The sequence below is a fragment of the Camelus bactrianus genome, chromosome 2, assembly GCF_048773025.1.
Source record: "Camelus bactrianus isolate YW-2024 breed Bactrian camel chromosome 2, ASM4877302v1, whole genome shotgun sequence".
NCBI classification, from domain to species: Eukaryota; Metazoa; Chordata; class Mammalia; order Artiodactyla; family Camelidae; genus Camelus; species Camelus bactrianus.
The window spans coordinates 25,235,465-25,253,144 of record NC_133540.1 but is presented as its reverse complement, the minus strand read 5'-3'; the positions used below and the strand labels follow the sequence as shown (position 1 = coordinate 25,253,144).

The window sequence follows — 17,680 nt, the reverse complement described above, 5'->3', positions numbered from 1 at the left end:
ACTATATTCCACACAGTGAATGTCATTGTTGTTGACATAGATATCAATGACCTGAATGATCTCTGTTTACATTTTGTTTCCAGTTTAATTGCCATAATCCTAATTGCAAAGCCAGCACAATAAATCTGCTCTATTGGTGTAAATTATCATTATACCTCTTCAACTGTATCTATACAACAGTATTGATGGACAGCACAAATGAGAGTCTGAGCTATTCTATTTATGTTATTTGCATATCATTTTCTCCAGTGGTATCAATTACTTTATCAATTAGTACACAGAATTGATAGAAATAAATATGGTTCAAGCTAAAAAGTGGAAAAGTCCATTGATATTATGCCAGTAATCCTAAGAACCATAAGAAAAAGAAGAGCAAAATCAATGATTCATAAAAACAAAGAAAAAAAAGCAGTTTCCTCTTGATTTAAAGCATAGACACAGTTCATAGACCTGGGACCTGAATTCAATGTCATGCACAATTACACATGTAATAAATATGTTTTGATAATGATGATGCTGGTTTATTATAGACTTTAAGGTAATCAGAGCATAAACCATATAGGCATGTGGTAAGTTTCTCATAACATAAACAGATCTAATATGTATATAGAGAAAACAATGGAAGGGATAGTAAGCTGTGAAGATCTTTTAGAAAACTGATGTACAAATGATAATGGAAGTAGATCCAAATACACAAAGAAGGAAGAACAAGTACAAAGATTAGCCAGAAGGGATTAATATTACATTTCATTACTAAGTGGGGACTCATGCCTTTACTGGCAGGTTAGAGAGGAAGCATGGAAAAGCTGAGTAATTTTATTTATTAAGAACTAAAATCAGTTAAACATAACCTCAAGTAGTCAAGCCTTTCATTCTAACACTGCCAACCAGTGCAGAGCTTTGGGGCCAGTGCACAGGGGTGAGCTGTAAGACTGCAGGAAAGCCAGCCCTGGAGCAAGAGACCGTGCCCAGGGTTAGGACCCATTCACACACTTGGCCTTTATTTTATAATCAAATTTCCAAATAAATATACCACTGTAAAAACATCTACTGCGATACATAGTTATTTGTAAAAATCTCTGAAAACTCCAAAACTTCTAGGTAATAGTTTCAGTAAAAGCTCTCCCATACTCTCTGAGAAATTGAAAATAAAATTACCATATGATTCAGCAATTCTACTTCTGGGTATATATTTTAAAAATTGAAAGCAGGGTCTTGGAGAGATATCTGAACATTCACGTTCATACCAGCATTATTCATAACAGCCAAGAGGTGGAAGCAACCCAAATGCCCATCAGTGGATGAATGGATAAGCAAAATATGGTATATACATACAATGGAATATTAGCCTTAAAAAAGAAGGAAATCTTTTCAAGTGCCACAGCATGCAAAAGCCTTGACAATATTACACTAAGTGAAATTTTTTTAAGTTATCGAAAGAAGTCAACTATTGTATGATTCCACTTACATGAGGTACCTAGAGCAGTCAACTTCATAGAGACATAAAGCAGAAGCATGCTTACCAGGGGCTGGAGGGAAGGGGGAATGGGGAGTTGTTGCTTACTGGGTAAATAGTTTCAGTTTTGCAAGATGAAAAGAGTTCTCGAGGTTGATTGCACAGCAATGTGAATATACTTAACACTGCTGTGTCAGACACTTAAAAAATAGTTAAGATGGTAAATTTTCTGTTATGCCTTTTTTTGCCATAATAAAAAAAATACCTCTTCTATGAGTGTTAGAGTGTAATTTCAAAGTATAATTAATGCTACCAACCAGAAAAATGATTAAACTTTTATAGACCATATAACTTAAAATTCTACACACTTGGAATAATGCTCAAGTCATTATTTTTTGCTTTGGGGGAAAATGTTAGAGAAACGTATGACTAGCAAAAACAATCTAGATTAGCATTTTTTATTAAAAATAAATCAATTTTAATATAGGAAAATACAGTAAAGTCTAAGTAATAATGCTACTAATAAAAGGAATTTTGAATAAAAAGGAGAAAAGTTGAATAGATGATTATTTTCAAATGTAACAGTATCATGTTTAATATTTTATTACTTAATATTTTCATTATTACTTTTTAATATTTAACAAATATTGATAAATGTGTAACTACAGCTCAAAAATGGAGGAGAAAAAAACAAATATGCACAGCCATGTGAAAATCAAAACCACGAGTCTGGGTTAGATCTATTTTCATATGATTCTGGTTTTTCAATGTTGCCATTTGATTTCTTTTTTCCTTTATGACACAATTATTTTTAGCTCACTCATAAATTTAATAAATATTTACTGAAAATCTACTATTGCCAATTAATATATACTTGATAGTGTATAAACAGTGATGAATAAACAGACATGTCCCTAATTGACATTTAGTGATTAAATGACACAAATGTACAAATGGCAATACTTATGAAGGGAACAAATTTAACTTGCTACCAAGACCTGCATGCAAGAGTGCCAGGCCATGAAATTGGTTTCAATCACAGTGCGACCAATTATGAATTGTGTGACCTTTGGCAAATTTATTTAATCTAACCTTTCAGAGTAAAATGATAACCTAAACTATAATTCTGAAGAGATACTTGTCTTTTATTGTCATTAACCAATATATATTCTTAGCCAAATATCCAAGAACAGGACAGGGCAAGCATAAAATTTTAACTCATTAAGGTCTCCTTGCCTTGGCTTCCTAGTTGATTCACAAAGACTAGTCTACTCAACTGAAACTAATATAAAACATTTAAAGGAATTAGAGGATTACTTTTAATCGGGTAATTCAGAAAGCACAGTTGACCCCTGAATAACGTTGGAGCTAGGGGTGCCATGCTGGTGCAGCTGAAAAACTGTACCTTCTATCTCTGCCTCAGAAGCAAAGAAACTGATAAATGACTCATCCAAGGTGGGGAGGCTGAAACAGTTGGAAAGATTCACCACTCAAACCCTAGTTCTTTTGATTCTGTATATTGTGATCTCTAATCAAACAAAAACTTTCACCCGCACTTAGTTAAAGATCTGTAAAATGAAAATAAAGGGTACTCTGCTTATTTTTTTTTCAATCCACATAAAAGTGGGCCTCAGTCGAACTTGTGTTGTTCAAAGGGTCAACTGTACCAAGATAAAAACTTTTGGGGGAGATGGCCAAGATGGCAGCGTAGAAGGACTTGTGGCTCACCCGCTCTCATGAATACCTCAAAACTACATCTAAATAAGGAACAACTCTCACAGAATACATACTGAACTTTGGCAGACTATCTCTTACAATCAGAAATACAAAGAAAATCTTCTCAAAACTGGGTAGGAAAAAAGAAAAAAAGAAAATTGGGGTGGGACCTATCCCTTGTGGAGGGAACAGCAAAGGAGGAACAGTGCCCTCCCCTGGGAAGCTCGCTGCCCAGTGGGGAGGTCCACTGGGACAGAAAGGGAACAGCGCCCTCCCCTGGGAGAAGCTCCTCCCACTGGGACAGAAAGGGAACTACAGAGGCTTGGAGGAGAAAACAGTGAATAAAAACTTTTGTCAGAAAGACAGAAAACACTGAGAATAGTGACAACTTCTTTTTAATTATATCAGTAATTTTCCCAAATAAAATATATAAGCTGTATATTGAAAATATATTATGTAAACAAAAATCAGTTGATATAAACAGATAACTGACTAACTGAAACAAACCACGTAACAACCACTGGACCAAATTTAAAACATACCCAGTAGATTCTAGGTACTCGCTCTAGTTGAGTTCTTAAATAAAGTCACTGAAAATACTGAGTTTGTGAATACTGATTCATAGCTCATAGGGAAATACATGGTTGGGTTCTGAACCCCTGGCCACAGAATTTTTGTCAGCCAATCAACACTTAAGCTTGTTTTATGTGTGTTTCTACTTAAAGACACCTTCACACAGTGGACAGCGTCCTCTACTGCCTTCTGATCACTTGGGCAGTGAATAGGCCTTCTGATCAGTAAGGGAATAATCTCCAGTTATGGCATCGGCATCTCTTAAGTCCTACCTGAACCTACTGCCATCACCTCATCATTCCTTTCCACTTCACTTTGGGATCTCAGTTTCTAGCCCGATTCTATTGTTTAAACACACTCAGCAGTTCCTGACGAAGTCCCACAGCTCTTGGATTCTAATCCCTTACTCAGCTCTCCCCACCACACATAAAATGACTCATGAGCCAGTGCGGCGGTCCTGGACACAGACTTCTGACTGGCCTTTGGTTTATTCTGCCCTCATCTAATAATGTAATGTTGGTGCTGACCTCTCTCTCAATAATTATTTTTGATGAAGACAAAAGCTCCTAAGAATATTTAAATCTCTATTTCTGATATAAACAATTGTCTGCATAAGGGTAAAAAGCTGAAAAAATGGATTTCCCTCAACAACAAAAGACAATCTACCTTTTAACCTCTTAGTTTACAAGAGAAATAAAAGTTCTATTATTTAATGGACCCTTCAAGCATTCTTTGTGAAAGAAGCCCCTGGGCATTTGTCAAAAGAAACTGTTGTCAGGACTTCAAACACTCTAATTCAACAAGCACAGATCATGTAAACGCACTTTAATCTTCTTGCAAATGTCTGCAGTCAGAGGAAAGAAGAAAAAACCCTCCTTGCTCTTGATGTTAACATTTTATAGGCAATCCGTTGCTTCTTCACTGATTAAAAAGCTGCTTCTCTAGTTCTTTGCTTCTTTAATGAGGATCCCCTTAAATGTATTGTCATTTATGGAGGATGTGCCCTGGGAAGGCTGCCTGAGGGACTTTACCTCAAAGGCCTGGAAGGTCAGCCCCACGTAGCAGCCTTCTGTCACTGTGATCTTCCACACACATTCTTTCATCGGCCTGTAGTCATCGGGGTAGTTAGGAGACTGAATCTGTCCTTCATTTTTACGTATCTCACCTCCACAGATAGCTGAGGAAAGCAAAATGAAACAAATAAATAAACCTAGACATGCCATTGCATTTTCACTTTCTTCTAAGAGAACATTTGAGTTCCATGCCTGTAGCTGAGTACCTACAGACCAGGTTAGAAACATCAAGGTTGGCTGCTTATATTTAGTTGGCAAAAAAAAAAAAACCCAAAACAAAACAAAAAAACTCCAAAACCTGGCCACTCAACTATAAATATTAGATAATAGTCAGTAGAGGAGTAATCACTGTTAATCCACATTTTTATAAAAACAAGCTTTTTTTTTTTAACTTTTAAAAAACTTTTTGAGATTTTGTCAATTTCTTCTATGTGAGTTTGTGCTGTGATTCCCCGAATTGCTTCTTTTGGTCTTTCAACCTCAGGTGAAACTGCTGTGCAGAACTCCCTGGGCCCCTGGGCCCCTGGCCCTGAGCAGACCTTGTGCTCAACACCTCTGGCTCCTTCCAATCCAGCCTCTTCACTGCCACCCCAGTTAATCTCGGAAATAAACGCTTCTGTTCTCTTAAAAGTCTAAGGGAAGCAGAAATCTTCCATCTTCTAAATTATCTTAATTTAGATAAGATAAATTAAATTATCTGGGCAGAGGCAGGAGCAAGAAAGGGTCTTCTCCACCCATGACCTGGCAAGAAGGGAGTGGTTTTGAAAGCCAGGAAACACAATGCCAGTTTATTGTTTAAAAGACGTATAGAGCAAAGTCTCTAGGAAATTCTTCTTGAATGCTGACTCTTTCATTTAGACAAAGAAAGCTCCAGAACTGTGCAGTTTTTGTAAAAGAGCATTTCAGTAGTACAGTCATCCAATACACACCAACTCAGTCAAGAGAAGTGGCTATTTCTTCATAATATTTTAATATTATCGTGAAAAAACAGCCAAAATCTAAGAACTCTTGTACCATTTGTTGCCGTTTCCCACACATCCCTGATGAGTTGGTTTTTTTCCCCCACACTTCCCTGATGAGTCCATTTATATGTTACTACATTACTGGTACCAGAAGACAGGCTGTTCTTGCAATTTAAATTTACCGAGGATTTTCATTAAAATCATCCTGCTAATAAACATTATAATACAGGCTTAGAAAACTTCATAATTAAGATACAGTAAGAAGATCATTCTAATGACATTGAGAGAAAGGACACTTTTGTTAAGAGATCTAAGGGGAAGTCATCTCTCAAACTCAGGGTGACTTGCCTTCGTAGGCAGCTGCAAACCCCTTTCCTACCCAGTTACTGCTGCTGCGAAACTCAATCCACATTCTGCTGTCTGTAGAGGTCAGAACTTCAGGCAATCTGTCCCCACAGAATCTACCTAAAAGAAATAAAAGAATAAAGAGAGACTCCTAAATATGGCTCTATATTCTCATTGCTTTCCACTTGGCTACAAACTAAACATGTAAAACCTGATTTGGTTCCTAGCTCTACCCTCAGTACTAGAGCCATAACCAAATGTGTATTACCAAAACACATCGCCATGACATGACCAAAAGAGAAAAAGTTGTAACGGGTATATGAATGGCCAGGGAGTCTGTTAAAATGCAGCCTCTGGTTCAGACAGTCTGGGGTGGGACCTGAATTTGTATATTTCTAGCCTTCCAAGTGATTCTGGTGCTGCCGGTGGGAAGGCTACATTCTGAGTTTCAGAGGAAATAGTGGGGCAAGTGTCCCACATGAACACTGTGGTCAGACTGAGCCAGTCTGGCTGGCGGTATTCCCCGCAGCAGGTGACGCTGATAGAGCTCTCAAGAAGAGTTCTCAACATGTCAGCTTCAGATTTCTTTTTCAATGTGAGTCTAATGAAATGTTCTCTTTGGAACATACATACATACATATATTACAAATTGCTTCATCTAGACAACGAAACTAAATGTTCAAGACAGTGTTTTCCTCAACCTGACTTATCAAATTAATTCAGATCTTTATTTTTCCTTATTTTTAAGCATTTCTAGAGATCTCTTGGACTTATTAAGGCTGCTGTCACCTTTAATTCAACAGTGTTCATTCAGCAGGTTTTAGATGTTAAGAAAAAAAAGATCTGTATGACACATAAACGCAACTGGCCAAAGCTACTTCGAAAATAAAGGAAAAGTTACAGTCTCAAAAAATAAAAACCAGTAGAGTAGATGTTCACACACTCACAGTAGCTCTCACCTTTAAGTAAAACCGAGGGCAACAGTAAAGTGCCTCACACCAGCTAATGGTGTGGTCTGTGGTCACCTGTTGGCAGCCGACTTTTGTGAGCACCAAACCTGAGCTACAGTTTATGGCACAAACTACAACCGCAGCTTCTCAGCCGCAAAAACCTGTCTGAGAAGCAATACTGTGACATCTTCAGTAAGAGCCAACATCCTCGGTGTAGGAAGCCAGAGACTGAACATGTTCCTAATAGCTCATGCTCTACTGCCTTGGCCAACAAAGCAAAATAAAACATAACACGCACACACAATTTATCTGGTCTTCTCATTAAAAGTCTGATCTATAAATTAAAAACACAGATACAGGCGATGAGTAGTCACTAAAAGCTCTCTACATGTGAAAGCTATTCTAAATCATTATGTTCAGATACGAGCACCACCTCATAATTTAAGCTAGTTTAAATCAATCATCTATTTATCTACCTGTATTTTTGCTGTGTTTGGAAAAAAGTATAATACAAATGAAAATGTTAGTCTCATACATTTTAAACTCTGAGATGACTCTTGAAAGAACTGTCTTCAGACAGGACAGACCATTATGTGTAGCCACGTAAGAGCAAATGATCTCTTACCAAGCAGAGGAGATTTTCTCCAGTACCCATCTCTGACTTCAATGTAGTCATACCAGCACAAGCTACTTTTGTATAGGTCCATTGTAGTAAAATTTAAAACAATCTGCAAAATGGAACAACAGAACACACAGATTAAAAGTGACTGCAACTTCACGTGGGTGATCTGATTCCTGGAGGCTAGGAACCCGGGACTACTGTGAAAATGGGATTCACAGCAAATTCTTTTTATTTTCTTCCTATATTAGTCTCTCTCTAGTGTTTTTTCTTAACAAACATCACAAAAATCCCATTTTCTCATTCACATGAATGTTTAACAATATGGAAGCACAATGTCAATAAGCAAACTAAATATTTTAGCAATTAAACCAAAGTTTCTGTAAAGTTAATTTGCATAATTGTGAAACAAACAGAAATCTTTATTCAAATAGCTTATTTTGAATTTTCTTAGATAAATATTACTTTAAACCATGAAAACTCTGACTTTGCCATGAATTTCTACTTTTTAATAATTTATTTCAGACATCAATAATTATGTTAAAAATAACCGCCATGTGCCATCTTCTAAGAACATAATATCGTTGTGTATGTTGAAATGTTTTAAATACAGCTCTAGAATTCAAATTTGTTCATGTAACTGTAATCAAAGACAGATGTCACTATGCTTCTCTAGATCCAAGAATATATAAAGAACTTTCAAGTTAGAAGATCTTGTACATGAGCCTTTATTCTGTACTTTGTTTTGAAATGGTGCTAATTTTTAAAATAATTCAAGAACAACTTTAGGAAAGACAATTTTCTTACTGCTTTAAAAAAAGACTCTACTTTCCAAATCATTAACTATTTTTCCCTTAATTACACCAAAAGTAGAGTCAGCCTAAGAAATGCATGTATCTGATGAGGTAAAATTCATTTGGAAAATATTTTTATACTCAGAAAGTTATTCTAACTCTATTCTGCTTAAAATATCTAAGATACTTATGGTGTATAGTGAACCTCTTCTTTACTTCAGAAACAGAAATGGACTTTGGCCAAAAGCAACAAATTATGAATATTTGAAATACTTCTAATATAAAACTGTAGTTTGTAACACTATTTAAATAATCCGTTTGTGACAATATAAAAAAAAACTGAATTTTAGAGGTTTCTCAAAGAATGAAAAAAAAGCAAAAAATATATAATCAATCAATCTTGAAACCATACTTCCTAAAATTACTACCATTTTTGTGTTAGAAAACATATACTTCTCCCATTTCTTGAGCACAATATTTAACAGAAAGGTAAGTAGTAACAGAAAGGCAAACCAATCCTTACCTAACTGACTTCTTCCTAAAGTGAAAATACAGCATAACAATAAACATTTCTCTTGGCATCTTATATTTCAGCACCACAATTTTCATTGATAAAATTATACATGCAGTTGGTTTTAATTGCCAGTATAAATAATCATTTCACAGAGATAGAAACTAAGAATTTGTCTAGCTATAATGAAATTCACTTATAGTTTATAATGGTGTTAACATTTCACCGTTAAATTTAACATTTATCAGTTTCTTTAAACATGTACTTTCTTGATTATAAAAGGGTGGAATCTGTTAAGGATGTGAGAATAGAGACATGCTGCTTTTTAAAATGTAATACAGTAGGCGTGGCATAATTTGGTTTAATAAAACTTCTCATTTATTTCTGTCTACATTATTACAGTTTTTCTTTTTCCTTCATTTTTCTTTTCCTTCACCTGATTTTATCATGTTAAATATTCTAAAAGTGTTACAAAAATTTCCAAAATATCAAAAGACAAAAGACTAATCCTTTTTTTCCCTGTCTTTTCCAAGAATCCTCAAAACTTGATTATGAAAATGCATGGATTCTAAGCTATCTTCCTGAAGTTCCCAATATGTTTGCTTCTCTATCTTTGAATAACAATGCAAACATCAAGTTATTCTTAGGACATAAGTGGGAGATAATTTCTGGTTCACCCTTAGCTTTGTATTTAAGTCTGCTGCAAATAAGGAATGCTACCACTGTCTGATATTAAGCTTCAGTCTGCATTTGTAGTCTCCCTACAGCAACCACTGGGGTTTCAACTCTGTATGATCATATGGGAACTCATTTATTATAACAGAGATGGCAAAACTGGAAGACAGACACAAACAGTAGACCCTAAGGCTCATTTGTGGCTTTCCTCTGAGATTTAAAGGTGCTTTTTTTTTTTTTTTTATAATCGTATGCAGAGTTTCAACTTCCTTCTGGAGAAGGAAAAAAATCAGCTAAATTGGAAGGATGTGTATCATCAAAATTTATTCAAAATTGAAACACTGTGGTTGGATTGCTAACAAATAGTTAATTTTTGAATCTTGGAACACACACACACACACAGTTGGAAGGAGGGGTGTAAATCTAAACAGCACAGTTTCCTATCTTGTTTTTAATCTTCTATTTTAAACTCCAAGCACTGTGGAAGAACAAAACTGGCCCACTTTAATATAAAACACAGAGTCCTTTAGAAGCAGAAAATGTAATAAAGATAGGTTTTCTAAAATCAAATCTTAGGGCTCTGATGTAGATGAAAAATGTTGGCCTTTGACTAAGGTTACTAGCAGAATTCATACTTGAATTACAAATCAAAAGCATTTGAAAAATATCTGGTTGTTTCCTATTATGCTATTTTATGTAAATGCGTTGCATCTTTTCTTTTTTTTTTAAATGATGAAATAAAAACTATCTAGCACAATTATGTAAATGTTTTATTTCTTATGGTTAAGTATCGATTTACCATTTATCAATTGAAAATTTATCATAGTTCCCTCGAAACATGGGATTGAGGGAGTTACAAAGAACAAGTCTAAGATTTCCATTGATCTGTTAGGAGCCTTGGTTGCTAGTCTGCAACTTTTAATTGATACAACTGCTGTGGATTTTGCTCTTTAAAGATTTTGTTTTACAATCCTGCAGAGCGAAGAATCTTGAAGAAAGGCAGATCAACAGTCAAGGGACCAGATGTCTGGAAGTCTCCAGAGAAAGATGTAATCACTGAACTTCTGTCAGCACAATTAAGACATTATTGACTAACCAAATTAATTTCATGAACACCATCAAAAGACCAATTCGAATAATATACGTTACAGTGCTGGGGACGGGGAAGATACAAATCTTGTCAATTAGGCTGATACTAGTAAATAGTTCTTTAGAAAGAGATATTAGAATCAAAAGCAGTAAAATAAAATAGATGTCTGGGCTCCAGCCAGAAGTAGCTTGGACAAGTCTAATAAACTCTCTGTGGAGTCAACAGTTTTCTTCTCAGAAATCAGAGTAGGGGCAAGATCAGGGCTCAGTAAACTCTTCCCCATGGGTCACATCCAGCCTGCGGCCAGTTTTTGTAAAGAAAACTTTGTTGTACACATTCCTTTATGTACTGTCTAGGACTGCTTTAGCAATATGACAGTAGAATTGAGTATTTGAACAAACTGTTTAGCTGGCAAAGCCAAAATATTTACTACATGTCCTCTCCAGAAAGATCGACCAACTCCTGGAATAACTGATAATTAAGGTTTTGTTCAGCACTGAATTGTATCATGCTAAAGGGAACATTTGCATCTTTTTCTACAACTAGAAGCCGTTTGTGACTGGGAGTCAGAAAGCCTGGGTTCAAGTTCTAGCTTCTCAGTTGACTAGTTTACTTAAACTTTCTGAGTTTGAATGAATTTTCTTGCTATAAAATGGAGATCATCATTTCAGGCTGATCTGGGCAGGGTTAAATCAAAAATTTAATTGGATAATGTGTAGAAAAACACTAAAGTAATCTAAATACATTGTTGAGATTCTCATATATTACTATCTTCAACAGTTATAAAATGAATAAAAATTTTAACCCAATTTACTTAATGCAGCTGGGAAACATAAAAACATTAATTTTAAAGTTCCACAGGAAAATCAACATGTTAAAGAAAGGGATTCTTAATTTAAAATCTAAAGAAGAATGGACAGGTGAACTTGAGCCTCAAGTTAAGCCACTGCTTTATGATAGGCTAATTGTATGACTCGGGGATCTTAAATCCATCAGAGATTCATTATTTGACAGGTGAAAACCAGGAGCTGGATTAGGTCATGAAAATAATTTTTCTGCTTAAACTTATATATTAATATCTGGATTTTGAAGTTTCGATTTGTCACCACCAACTATTCACAGGAATATTTTTTCTACCTGCCTTTCTTTAATCCCCACTCCACCCTTATCTCTAATCAGTTACCAGTTTCCGTAGACACCCTGCGGTGTCGGTGAGACGCCGTCTTTCTCACTGGCCGCGTCCTCCGTGCTTCTCTGGATGAACGCAGCTGCTTCACAAGCTGTGCTTTGGTTTTCAGTCGTGTTCTTCTCCAATTCATCCTCCACGCTTTAGTGGGGATCATTTTAATCCCCACTAAAGTTGGGGTCCCATTATGACGTCGGTGGCTCTACATCCAACTCAATATACATTTCTGAGTCTGCGCGTCAAAGATTGTGGCTCATAACCTCCCTTTGCTGCCTCACTTTCACGATCACAAAGAATCTTCATCTCGCTCACGCCTGACTCCTGCTGTTTGTCCCGACAAAGTACGCCAGTCTCAGTATTTCTTTATTCAGGGTGCACATAATGCTACCTGGGATTCCACTTCCCCCTTCCCTAGTTTTGGAAACTCTTCATATCTTTCAGGGTCTAAATTAAATGCTACCCTTTCTTCAGTTATGCTTGGATCGCCCAGTAAGGACTGAGCTCTCTTATCTCTGCAAATCCATGACGATGTATCTCGTTTTCTTCAATTTTCAGTTTGCCTACTATATTACTAGGCGTTGCCCTTGCTCTATGTTTGTGAGATTCTTGATGGCAAAGATTTCTTTCACACACCAGAAGATGCATTTATTTTAATGAAATAAAAGATTTTTCTACAAAGTAATTGTGAAAGTTAAGCGGGCCCTTTGGCAATATAAATATTATACTATGAATTGACCCCGTATGTGTAAATCATTAGGTTCTGTGAAAAGAAAGTTTTACAACATAAAAGTGGTCAAATGATAGCTTTTCACTGGGGCTATACAGGAAAAAAATAGAGTTAACTCTATGCACGACATAAGCAATATGCCCTTGTTAAAAGTTCAGGCAGTTCTAAGGGGTGGAAGAATCGATATTGTGGATTTCATAAGCTCAACACAGCTACGTTCTCAGAGGCACATTCTGGACCATTCCCAGCCCGTGCTGTGCACATCCAGGACAGCCTGAGACCGGACAGGACTCTGTCTTTATCTTACGGGGCTCAGTCTTAAGAAGATGTATGTGTCCATTGATAATCTTAACATTTTAAACTGTGGTTTAAAACAAACAGAACATAAAATTTAACATTTTAATCATCTAAGCATACAGTTCTGTGGCATTAAATTGTGCAGCAACACTTTTACTTAAAAAATATTTTCCTGGCTAACACAGTATGTGTTTATTGCAGAAAATAAAAGGAAGAAGAAATCAAAAACTATTTGTAAATCCACCAGGGAGAAATAAGCATTGTGTTCATATATATCCTTTCATAATTTTGCCTCTAACATACGTAAGTTAAAAATTAGATCTTTTCATGCTTGTGATTTTTAACCTGTTTATTAAATTTACCAAAAATTTGAATAGTCCTCTAGTTTCAGGAAATAGTCTTTTTTAAAAAAAATAACATGCGTAACAAAGGTGTCATGATATGTTTAGATAATAACTCATGTGATTATCTTCAGAGAGATAAATTTAGTGATAATCTTATTTTATACCATGTTTTATTCCTTCTTAATAAACATGATTTGATAAGGAAATGATCAAATAAACATTTTACTTTTACATTAGCCATTATGTATCTTTTTGTAACATAGAATATTTAATTCTTAAAAAGTAAACAATCAATGTTATTTTTTGGCTTTCAAAATTTATTTTGCTTTCAATTTTTCATTATTATAAATAACGATCTTTGCACATACCCAGATAATTGCTGTAGGATAAATTTCTGGGATAAAGTGCAGGCATGTTTTGCAAAATATGACACAGATCAACAAAGTTCTGCAGGACATTTCAATATTTACTTCCAGAAGCTGTGTACCCTCAAAATCATTTGATATTATCCTTCTATTCCTTCTTTGTTAATTTAATAGGTGAAATACAACATATTGTTGTTGGTTCAAATCGCATTTCTTTGATAAAGAATGAGAGTAAACAAGTTCATATATTGATAAATATCTGTTTGCACTGATACTTCAATAAATATTCTGCTTCCTTAGTCATTTTTATATGATGTCAATCTTTATTTATTAGCTTACAGCAGCTCTTCATATATGCATAATACCAAAGTTCTCTCATTCGTGCTATAATATTACACATTTTGATTTTTACATGTGTTTTTGCATTCTTATGAGAGATTTTATGTAAATAATTCTGAAAAATTATTTTACATTTTCTTATTTTCAACTTATGTACCCAAGACATCTTTTTCAGAATAAAAAACAAATCACTTATGTTTTCTTTAGAAAAAAAATGCAGTATGAAGTAAAAGCTTAATTGTTTTCAAAAATATTTTAAATGATTTCATTACTATTTATTGAGAAATTATTTTCACAATTTCTTTAAAAAATCATCTCTGTAGATGAGTATATGACAAAGGTCTTCTATTCCCTTACACATAATTCTGTCCTTTTTTAGATTGTTCTACTAATCTAGAAGTCTATTTTGACATTATCATAGAATTTGAATTAGTGAAACTTCATAATGTTTTTCTTACTGTGCAATTCACTCCTTTTTATTAATTATTTTCAAGTTTGCCTTGGTGATTCCAATCCTTTTATTTTAGAAATAAACTCTAGAAATATTTGGTCTGGGTACAAAACAAAAATCTGTTAGAAATTTATTGGGAATTACATTAAAACTATACATTAATTTTGGAAAAACTGACAATTTATTATACATCTGACAACACAGTCAATTGATCTGCTTTAGATCCAGAGTAAAGTCTTCAGTTCTCTAAAATCTATTACATTTTAATAGGTTTTATTTGATCACCTCTAGTCCTGTTTTCTAGTTGGTTCTTTTGAATTTCTGAGGAGGAAATAACATATCCTTCATAACTAAAAACATATAATGCTTAGCTCTGCCAAATGAAATCTGTATGATGTTAGGCAGATTACTCAATTCTTTCTTAATTTCAATTTTCTTCATATGTAAAATGTAGATAATTGTAATATTAAACTCAGTGGGGTGTAAGTAGACTAGAGAAATTTAGTACAGCATCTGGTTTAGTATAAAAAACTCAATAAAGATTAGTTTCTTCTATTTATTGTCTAAATCTAGTCCTAATTCATCTTCTAGACCTAATGCATCAGATTATCATTAAGCATACATAGTGAATTGCAGTATTAACAGCACTTATAGAAAATTTTAAAGAGCTTTTATTGTGATACTATTATTCTCCAAATTAACAGATTTTATAACATTGAACTACTCTCAAATTACCAAATCAAAACACCTGCAATTTTATAAATTATAGCGCTTGATTTGATTATATGTACATTAACATCCATGTGTTTATATTTGTATGTGAAGCATTTCATAATTTTTTCATATGAGTTGTGTGCATTATGCCTTTCAGAATTTTACTAGTTTTATAAAATAAACAGAGAGGCTACACATTGTTTCACAATGCACTTGAGATATATTATATTAGATGCAAAGTATCTGAATTTTTAGTTTGGAAAAGTTTCTTTGAGAAATCACCTGAAAGTAGCATCAAGTTAAGTAACTTTTTGTCAACTTACTTTATATTGTTATTAATTTATGAATTTATCACGCTTATTGTATCAGTTTTGATAGCTTGAATTTCCAGGATTCTGCATTAAGAAATGTTTCAAAAAAACCCTATTTCTGTAGGTTTTGATTTTTAACAAGTTGAATATATAGCCAATGAAACCATATTATTATGAATTCAGGTTTAAAAAAACTTAAAATGAAGTATATCATATATAAATATTAAGTCACTATGTTGTACACATGAAACTAATATAATATTATAAATCAACTATACTTTAATTTAAAAAAATCCACATTTCAAGCAGGAAAAATACCACCAAAACAAGCTAAATTAAAAACTAATCTAAAATATAGGCTATAGTCAGGACAAAATGAGCTTTGATTGAAGTCTGAGAAATGAGAAGGAATACTGAATAAAAATATTTGGTATATCTTCAACAAATGTTGGGAAAAATATCTCTATGTGCAAAAGAATGAAATTAGACTCATCTTAAGCCATATGCAAAAATTAACTTGACAGTGGATCAAAGACCCAAGCATAAGACTTAAAACACTAAAATGCCTAGGAAAAAACATAGGGGAAAAGCTTCATTGGATCTGGCAATGATTTCTTGGATACTCCACCAAAAGCAAAATAAAAAAAAGCAAAAAATCACTAGATCATTAGTACTACATCAAACTAAAAAACTTTTGTGAAGCAAAGAAAACAGTCAATGCAGTCAAAAGGCAACTACAGAGAAGGAGATAATATTTGCCAATTTTATATCTCATGGGGGTTAATAACTAGAATATATAACACACTTCCACAACACACACACACACAAAATACTCCAATTAAAAATGAGCAAAAAACTTGAATAAACATCTCTTTAGAGATGATGTACAAATGGCCAATAGACATATGAGAAAAATGATCAACATCAGTAATGCATCAGAGAGATGCAAGTCAAAGCCGTAAGGAGATCTCACTTCATGCTCATTACAATGGTGACGGTCAAAAGATTTGAAAATAACACATTTTGGGGAAGATGCAGAGAAACTGGACCCCATGTGCACTGCTGGAAAGATTCTAGAATAGTGCAGCCACTACAGAAAACAGTATGAAAGTTCCTCAAAAAACTAAAAATAGCACTGTCAAATGATCCAGAAATCCCCAAGAATTTATGCATGGATAAGCCTTTAGGCCATTTTACAAAGTAAGATAAGCCACTTACAAAAAGACAAATACTATGTGACTTCACTTATATAAGGTATCAAAAGTGGTCAATTCATAAAAAACAGAAAGTAAATGGTGCTTACCAGGAACTGAGGGAAGAGGAAAATGGAGACTTGTTTAATGGATACAGAGTTTCAGTTTTGCAAGATGAAGAAGTTTTAGAAATCCGTTTCACAAAATGTGCATGCATTTAACACAACTGAATTGTATATTTAAAAATGGTTAAGACAGCAATTCTGTATGTTTTTATCACAATAAAAATGTTATTAAATATCTGCATATAGTTAAATGTTAAGTGTAAAAAACAATGACTAATATCTCATTTGTCTCAGAAAGAAAACAAGCTTGAAGACAAAACAAAACAATATAATACATGATGAAGGCTATGTGAATCATAATCTTTTTTTAGAATCTTTTTATGGTTTGGTAGGAGGATAAAGGTATTAATTACATATGACTCCATGCAGAGAGTAAGCTAGTAGAAAAAGGTACCAAAGATAGAATACACACTTAAAATTTTCAAATGAGTAGAGGGGAAAAAATGAAATGAGGGAAAATGAAACATAATTCTATACATTAAAAGGCAAAACACAGAACAAAAGAAATCAAGTGGGACATACAGAATGTAAATAAGATGCAGTAATACATCAGTAATCATAATAGATGTAACTGCAAAAAGCACTTTAGTTAAAGACAAAACTAGCCATCCTGGATTCAATTAGAAATAAAACCAAATTATTTGCTGTCTAAAAGGGACACACATGAGACACAAGATCTCAAATGGCTAAATGTCTAAAGAAGATAAAGATATACCAGGCAGAAATATTAATCAATATTAATCAAAAGAAAGTGTAGATTTATTAACATCAGAAAAAATAATTTTAACCTAAACCGTGACTAGAGATAAAGAGATACATTATAGAATGATAACAGTCTAATTTATTGGGAAGACAATATTATAA

General features: G+C 34.0%; 1 protein-coding gene across 2 annotated transcripts in view; it reads right to left on the bottom strand.

The window, feature by feature from the left end:
- TLL1 (tolloid like 1) overlaps positions 1–17,680 on the bottom strand; it is a 183,383-nt gene that overhangs the window by 48,154 nt on the left and 117,549 nt on the right. For both annotated transcript variants that reach the window (XM_074377000.1, XM_045505533.2), the window contains 3 exons: positions 7,701–7,803; positions 6,129–6,245; positions 4,777–4,922 (listed from right to left, as the gene is read on the bottom strand). In XM_074377000.1, the coding sequence (XP_074233101.1) occupies positions 4,777–4,922; positions 6,129–6,245; positions 7,701–7,803 (366 nt within the window). The remainder of the gene's footprint in view (positions 1–4,776; positions 4,923–6,128; positions 6,246–7,700; positions 7,804–17,680) is intronic.